This window comes from Mustelus asterias, chromosome 13 (assembly GCF_964213995.1).
Source record: "Mustelus asterias chromosome 13, sMusAst1.hap1.1, whole genome shotgun sequence".
In the NCBI taxonomy this organism is placed as follows: Eukaryota; Metazoa; Chordata; class Chondrichthyes; order Carcharhiniformes; family Triakidae; genus Mustelus; species Mustelus asterias.
In genome coordinates, this window is record NC_135813.1 from 78394247 (window position 1) to 78403293 (window position 9047).

At 41.3% G+C, this 9047-nt stretch overlaps 1 protein-coding gene across 2 annotated transcripts in view; it reads left to right on the forward strand.

The window, feature by feature from the left end:
* The window catches only part of vps37ba (VPS37B subunit of ESCRT-I a), a 44645-nt gene extending 40104 nt beyond the window's left edge, over positions 1-4541 (forward strand). For both annotated transcript variants that reach the window (XM_078227052.1, XM_078227053.1), the window contains exon 4: positions 1863-4541. In XM_078227052.1, coding sequence (XP_078083178.1) covers positions 1863-2357 — 495 coding nt within the window. In that variant the 3' untranslated portion in view covers positions 2358-4541. The remainder of the gene's footprint in view (positions 1-1862) is intronic.
* Positions 4542-9047: the final 4506 nt, after the last annotated feature.

A 9047-nucleotide genomic window follows, 5' to 3' on the forward strand; every position in this document is an offset into this window, starting at 1 on the left:
GGATCCCGGACAAGAAAGCCAACTTGCGTTCGAATGCCAGACAATTTTTTAATTTTGGCGTAAATGTGAGAAAAGGATGCTTTGCTCCAGGAGTAATTCCAGACAAATTAAGGATCTTTTATAGTAAAACAAACTTTATTTAATTACACAGTTTAAATATAACTAACAAATGAAGCACCTTAACTATTAACAGTTGAACAATATTTAAAATCAAAAAGGAAGCAACTTTACTTTCTAGCTTGAGAGTTCCTGTTCCAAATAAACAATATTTCTCTTACAGACTTAAATGCCACTTTAAATAGTTAGCACCCAGAAATGTACTTGCTGTAGGGTGTGTAGACAATCTTGAAGCTTTCAAAGAGAAAATGAGTTTCGGAGCAGCTTGCAATAGTTCTGTCTTCCAATAATTCCCAGTTAGAACTCCAACTCTACAAAAGCTTCTTCCTCTGTTACAGATCCAAATCTGCCCATAAACCACATCATCACATGACCCTGTGAATGACTGATCAGAAATCCTAAGGGAACTTAAGTAAACAAAAGTCCAGTAATGCTACTTAAAATAAGCACTTGCAAGGTTGAAATGAGTAATTAGCCTGCGCTCCCAGTATCTGAGCTGCATTCCTACCAAACATATCGACTGCCTGTAGAAGAGAGCTGAATTTTTAAACATTCCCCTTAAAGATGAAAAATCTATATAAAATATATATCTATAGCAATTGCACTGCAATCATCACAAGAGGCACATTCCACAAGGAGGTGTGCAAGTGCACCCCCCCTCAACCACTTTGAGGGCAGCATGCGGTAACAGAGACTTTGGGGCGTACATGAGGGTTATGATGAGGAATGCCCTTCCCACCATCAGCCAAACTAATTCTTGGTGCTTGTTTGAAAGTCCTGATAATGAGGTGTTCTGCAAATGACTTTGACTGTCTGATCAGGGAACCATCCGACTTGATCTACCATCTCCTTTTCCCTCTGGGCCTTGAGGACGTTCTATGCAGACCACTGATGGACAATCAGTCCAACTACTTGGAGCTTTCCACGACAATGTGGTCAGACCCATCCTTCGCAACACTGGGGACAGGTAGAATCTCAGTACATAGTGACACTTGGTGTTTGCGTACTGAGGATCTGCACACAGTTTGATGCAGTCACGAACAAAGATGGCCATCAGGATGAATTGGGTGCATTTCTCTCTTTCCCCCCCCCCCCCCTCCCCCCCCCCCCCCCCCCCCCCCCTCCCTCCCTCTTATCCAGGGATTTGTACATGGTGTCCCTTCAGACATGATCCATCTTTGGATTACAGCAGTTAGTTACCTAAAGGAGGAACATGGCTTCACTTCCCCCACCAATTCTGAACTGCACCAGAGGCCTCCTCGAGAGCTGCACTGCACACTTCTCAGGAGGCCTGAGTTGGAAGTCTAGCCGAGAAACATGCAGTTTTAGACGTGGGTAAGTAAATAGGAGTGAAGTGGCAATTCAATGGTGATTGCTGTTCCACAGAAGTTCTGGACCACTGTCTTTAGTTATCAGACAAATGATCTGCATATGAGCTGAAGCAACCAGCTTGAGCATGATTTAAAACAAGGCTTTGACAGCCTATTAATTTCTGCACTAACCAGTTGTTATGACTCATATATTTGGTGGTATAGATTTTCAGTGCTAAATTGGTGGCTCTGATATACTTTAAACTTAGTGGTAAAATCTTTATGAAAATAAATTTTAAAAAGTTTAGTTCTACCTTTCCACAAGTTTTTAAAATATGAGAATCGCTAATATAAAATGTTGTATTTCTCTCGGTTGTTTAATACAAAAAACAGTAATTGAACAAACTCTTTGGTGGCTTTAATCTCAATTTTCAGATCATGGCTCAGGAGTTTCTGGACGGTGAGGTACCCTTGGACGTTTTCATTGAACAGTATCAGAATAAAAGGAAACTTGCTCATCAGCGGCGGGTGAAAATTGAAAAGCTGCAAGAGATTGTCTTGAATGGACCGAGGCTGACTCAGGCACGGCCAACACAGTTACAGAAGCAACCTGAGCCAATACAAACAAATCAGAATTCCAGTTTAATGGAATCCAACACTCCCACTGTTGTGCCTCGGAGGGTTCCACCGCCCCCACCCACTCAAACAGGAGCCACCCCCACTCCATTTACAAGTGCGGCTTTGGGAGCCGAATCAGTACCTCCTTATCCGATTGCTGCTTTCCCTCCGATCCCACCAAGATCGGGAAATGTTGCTCCAATTTCCACATCTCAGTTAGGTTATCCACTACAGTACAGGCCACCTTGTCCTCCACCGGTTGCTCAGAAAGCTGGACAGCGTCCTCCTCAACCAGGTTTCATTTTGCAATAATCTTAAGAAGTGTGGTCCATTCTACTCTTAGGTGCTTTTAAATTCTGCTGAAATATTCAATGTATGATGAAAGCGTGCGTGATCTATATTTCTTCGAGGGGGAATTACTGCATTTGTTAGGAGACCACACATTAGAAATTTCCTCCGACGTGGCGTTTTTTCTTAAGAATTTCAGAAAATTGTGTATAGCCGCAAAGTTCTATTTTGTGCGAACACTTTTGGATAAGATGTTTGAAGATGTAATGGGGCTTTTTACCCTAATCTTTCAATTTTATAACTCTTTTGAATCCATTGCACTTTTCCAATAGACTTTTAAGTGGAAATTCAACTGATGGAAAAAACCTGCAAAAATTGTTTAATAAAATGCTGGTACAAGAAGTTCATTGAAATTTGGGAATAGTCCGGTAGCACAGTTGATAGAAATTTATTTGCTGATTCACATTTAGAATCAAGTTGATTTGTTGTTGAAAAAAGACAATTTTCTGCTTTTATACAATGATTGGCATAAACACACACGGTATAACACTGGCAGAAAGGGTAGGGTGGTGATTGTTTGAATGTCGAAGCTCTAAAGATTATACCTGCTGTGATTGCATGTGGGTATAGTTTTCTTAAACTTTCTGCTAAATTTGACCATGTTTTTGAAGGGGAGAGCTTCATTGTATTTCGTTTATTTCAACTTTAATAGTGTAGATTGATTGAATCTTAGTTACCTTTCACTTGAATGTTATTCTGAAGTTCCGGCTTAAAATTAGTTGTGATCAGCCAAACAGGTTTGGCCAAAAAAGCTGCAATGTTCAGTTGTCTTGCTGAAACATGTAATAACCACTTTAAAACTCTACAAATCTTATGGCTACAAAATTATCTTTCGTTTTGCCACTCTTGACATAACTTTCATTAAAAAGCTTGGTAGAAACTCGTCTTGGGCGCGAGGGTATAAAGGGAGGTAACTCCAAGTGCCTATTGCACACCCTGCTTTTGGAGTCAGTGAATCTGAATATCAGGCACCAGCCTGTTGATGCATTACCACCGAAGACTAATTTCTACCTCTTTTATAAAAAAAAACACATTATATTCTACAACGGATTTCCCTCCTCAGTTCTTCAATTGTGAAATGCTGGAGCTGGATTCTATTTCGTTAATTGTTACCTGATGACGAAATGGTTTTAAAATTATGGAAATGTATAGAGTAAATTAAAGTCATAGGAAAGGGTGTTAGATAACCCTGTTTCACCAGATGTTAGAAAAATTCAGATTTTTCTTTAAATGAATAAGCTGTATTGCACATTTTATCCAGTGTATCTGATCATTGCATGTTGAGCAGTTCCATTCAGGACTCAAGTCGGATGGGCTACTTCATTTATTTGCAAACTCCTGGCTCAAGGTATCATATATGGATGAATTTTGAGTCTCGAACATATGTTTGTTATGTGCCTTAGCAATATTCGTTATAAGGGACAGTGGGAAATGTTTTACTTTGTAAGATTGTGATGCTTACGTGGGCAGCACATAACCTTTCATAAAATGTATGTTTTTGGGGGAATGTTGGGGGGGGAGGGGAGGGGGGGAAGTGGAGAGGGAGAGTTGCAGGTAATCAGATTGTGACTAAGCTGGTAGTGTGCAGTACATTGAAATAGAGTTAAATGACTGTAATCTCCTAATGTTGATATTAAAATTGAGCAAATTAGTTTGTGTTAAGATGACTCCATGTGTGCTAAAAGAAAATGTACCATTGCGAGTGACAGTCCAATGTCTTAACTGTTTTATGATTCTGAGATTGCATGTTGAGTTGCAAAATCTCTGACATCTTTTGTCATTTAAAGCTCAAGTCAAGTGACATAGCAACATTTTTAATCTAACAATGGAGCAAATCGTTTGTGTGGTTTGTAGGACATCTTGGTCAAATTGCTTAAATTGGCTTGAAAGATTAACTATGTCTGCTACAGTTTTTCATTCAGTAGTGGAAAACTGTTTTTTTATAATAACTGGTAACTACGTGCCTACCATAGGAAAAACTCAACACATCGATTTCAGATGTTTTTTAAAAAGTAAAATATTTGACAATACACTTTTTTGTGAAGTTTATAGTTAAGAACTGCTGTTACTAATTGTTGTAGTGGTGAGCTACAGAAAGTTACCTCAATATTTTAATCATATTCTATTAATAAAATCCAATGTACTATATCCATTTTCTTATGGCTCTTGTTTCAATTCTTCAACGTTATCAGTAAAACTTAGTGAGTCATGAGTTGAGTTTGATCTCCCTGTCCGCTCTCAATTCAAAGGTCAACTTTACTTGGCAAGTGAGTAAAAATTAACAGCCTGCCATCTGCTTCTTTGCTTTTTCAGTGGAAATGGATATTCGATCCTGGATTTTGCATCCAAAATTTGTTTTTTTACAATCATTTTTGAAAAGCTTGCCTTTATTGTTTGTGAAAATGGTGTGAAGCACAGAAATAGGAATTGTCAAATATCATTGCTAAGTGCTCAAATTCCATCTACTGGTCTATTAAGTGCTTTAATTTTTATTTAGCCAGCCATGTTTGAAGATCTAATAATTAATTCCTGCTTTTGTATTATTTAATGCCTTAACATCTCACTCTCCAGTTATATAATCCTTGCAGAATCAAAAACAGGGATATATGATATGCAACAGCAATAATTCAAATTTATTGTAATTTGTATATATGTTTACCCTCCTTTTTGTCTAAAGGTTGCATCGACTTAATTAAATTGATCCATGTACAATTTCTACAGAGTCACTGGGAATTATTTTTGAAATCCCTCTGATTGAGCTGCCTCAGTACAACAGAGTATTGTTGACTTGCAGGACCTGAAACGCTTGAATCATTTGTCTTTGCTTGATCATGGGTATGGGTGTGATGTTGAAATCCTGTCTTGTACCCGTTGTGGTGGCTGGCACGCAAGAGCTTAGTCAAATTGGATTATTTATAAAGGCTGTGACTCACATTGGGGTGGTATGAAGAGTGCGTATAACTCCTTGCAACTAAAACACTGCTTGTTGCTGTAATTTGTGACAACAGATATATCTAGTCTATTGTGAAGCTTGTTGACTCGAACTGCGGATGAATTGTTGCTTTGTACTGGCCTACATGTTGTGTCCATCTGCATTCACATGAACTTTTATTTCTGCTTGCTCTCGGGCTCCAGTTAATGATTTCAACAGCAGGTATTTTGGCAGCACTTTTCAGGTAACAGTGACCTGAGGTGGACACCCGTCAGGCAATTGGGGGAGGTGACTGAAAGATAATTTGGTGTTTTTGAAGGGGAAGATTTGTCAGAAGATCGGGCCGTTGTGTTATTAAGTGTAATGTGAATGAGAAAAATAGTTTCCCGGGTAGCTCAGTGAGTCAATGCATATTGTGGAGCCATCCAGCAGATTAGAAAAGTACCGAAGATGAAGAAATTCCAACTTATTTTTGGGGGAAAAATATATCTCATAGAATCACACAAGCCCTACAGTGCAGGAGGTGGCCATTCGGCCCATCGAGTCTGCACTGACAACAATCCCACCCAGGGCCCTATCCCTGCTTAATTTCCCTGCTAATCCCTCTAACCTATCACATCCTGGGACACTAAGGGTTAATTTAGCATGGCCAATCAACCTAACCCCCACATCTTTGGACTATGGGAGGAAACCGGAGCACCCGGAGGGAATCCACGCAAACGCAGGGAGAATGTGCAAACTCCACACAGTGTCCCAAGCCGGGAATCGAACCCAGGTCCCTGGAGCTTTGTGACAGCAGTGCTAACCTCGTTTAGTATCATAGAAATCATAGAAACCCTACAGTGCAGAAGGAGGCCATTCGGCCCATCGAGTCTGCACCGACCACAATCCCACCCAGGCCCTACCCCTACATATTTACCTGCTAATCCCTCTAACCTACGCATCTCAGGACTCTAAGGGACAATTTTTAACCTGGCCAATCAACCTAACCCGCACATCTTTGGACAGTGGGAGGAAACCGGAGCACCCGGAGGAAACCCACGCAGACACGAGGAGAATGTGCAAACTCCAAAGTATGGGGTTGAACATGGGGAAAAAATGGAATTCACTGAGAGGACAGTAGTTTCATAATTACGACTTCGGGTGAGAGGTAATGTGTCCTCCCACGCTCTCGCATCACCCCTCTCTTGGTGCTGATGCAAGGACTGGGACTTTTCTTCTTGAAACAATTATTTGTGGTGATGATGCCATGTCCTGTTTTTAGATTTCTCAATTGAGGCAAGTCTTGGGAATATTCCCAATAGATCTGTTGGTGAATGAAGTAAATAATTTAAGATGTGCAGACTAACAAAGCACCATTTTGATCTTTGTTCTTCACTGTGTTACCTGATCTTGGCCAGAGTGGGTTTTAAGAGTACTGCACTTAGCTTCTACAGCTTAGGCCTGGGGTTCCTGCTTTGATCAACATTCCCTAGATTCCGGAGTCGTACTCCTGGACTGGATTGGCTCATGTCACTCCACTCTAAGAAGGGTGACAAAGGGAAACCAAGGAATTACAGACCAGTTAGCCTAATGCCTATGCTGGGGGAATTAGTGTCAGCATGGATTCATGGAGGATAGGTCATGCCTGAGAAACCTCATAAAATTCTTTGAAGAGGTGAGAAATACGGTGGACAGAGGCACATCGATGGATGTTGTTTATATGGACTTTTGATAAGATCCAGCATGAGATTGTTAGCTAAGGTGGAAGCCCGTGGAATTGAATGCGGATTGCTGACATGGATAGGAAATTGAGCAACAGGAAAGAGTTGTACTAATGGGTAAATACTCAGATTGGGAGGGTGTAACTAGTGGTGTCCCACAGGGATCTGTCTTGGGGCTTCAATTATTTACAATATTCATTAATGACTTGGATAATGGCATTAAAAAGTCATATCCAAATTTGTGGACGGCAAAATTGGGCAGCATCGTAAATAGTGTTGCAGACAGCATAAAACGGCAAATGGATTTTAATGTAAGCAAGTGTGAGGTTATCCATTTCAGATCAAAAATGGGTATTTTTTAGAAAACACAAAGTTAAATTCAGTGGATGTCCAATGAAATTTGGCCATTCAGGTGCATAACTCCTACTGCAAAGAACAGAACAGCACAGGAAACAGGCCCTTCGGCCCTCCAAGCCTGTGCTGCTCCTTGGTCCAACTAGACCAATCGTTTGTATCCCTCCATTCCCAGGCTGCTCATGTGACTATCCAGGTAAGTCTTAACCGATGTCAGCGTGTCTGCCTCCACCACCCTACTTGGCAGCGCATTCCAGGCCCCCACCACCCTCTGTGTAAAAAAAAAAAAACATCCCTCTAATATCTGAGTTATACTTCGCCCCTCTCACCTTGAGCCCGTGACCCCTCGTGATCATCACTTCTGATCTGGGAAAAAGCTTCCCCATCGTTCACCCTATCTATCCCCTTCATAATCTTGTACACCTCTATTAGATCTCCCCTCATTCTCCGTCTTTCCAGGGAGAACAACCCCAGTTTACCCAATCTCTCCTCATAGCTAAGACCCTCCATACCAGGCAACATCCTGGTAAACCTTCTCTGCACCCCCTCTAATGCCTCCACGTCCTTCTGGTAGTGCGGCGACCAGAACTGGACGTAGTACTCGAAACATGGCTTAACTAGCGTTCTATACAGCTGCATCATCAGACTCCAGCTTTTATACTCTATACCCCGTCCTATAAAGGCAAGCATACCATATGCCTTCTTCACCACCACCTCCACCTGTGTTGCCACCTTCAAGGATTTGTGGACTTGCACACCTAGATTCCTCTGTGTTTCTATACTCTTGATGGCTCTGCCATTTATTGTATAACTCCTCCCTACATTATTTCTTCCAAAATGCATCACTTTGCATTTATCCGGATTAAATTCCATCTGCCACCTCTCCGCCTAATTTTCCAGCCTATCTATATCCTGCTGTATTGCCCGACAATGCTCATCGCTATCCGCAAGTCCAGCCATCTTCGTGTCATCTGCAACAGTCAAGAAGGCCAATGGAATGGTGGCCTTCATATCTAAAGGGCTGGAATATAGGAATGCAGATGTTATACTGCAGTTATACAAACCCTAGTTAGATCCCACTTGGAGTACTGTGAGCAGGTATGGGCACCACCCCTTGGTGTTTTGGCCCTGGAGGGAGTTCAACGCAGAATGATACCTGGACTTCAGGGGTTGATACGAGGAGAGATTAGACAACTTAGGCCTTTATTCTCAAATTCAGAAAGTTGAAGGGTGATCTGAAACAAGTCTTCAAAATATTTACAGGGAAGGCCAGGATGGATAAGGACAAACTGTTTCCACTGGTTGAAGGCTGTAGAACCAGGGGTCACAATCTAAAAATTAGGGCCAAGCCGTTCAGGAGAGATGTTAGAAAACACTTCTACACGCAGAGAGTGGTGGAGGTTTGGAAAGCTCTTCCTCAAACTGTGGTGGATGCTGCTTCAATTGTGAGGTTTCAGTCTGGAGAGATGAACAAATTTTTATTGAGCAAGGCTATCAAGGGATATGGGCCTAGAGCAGGTACATGGAACTAAGCTACAATCAGCCATGACCTTATTGAATCGCAGAGTGGGCTCGAGGGACTGAAATAATATGTATCCCAGTGCAAATATAAATTCAGATCATTGTCTCCTTGTGGCAAAAATAAAGTCCAAAAAAGGCAAATAT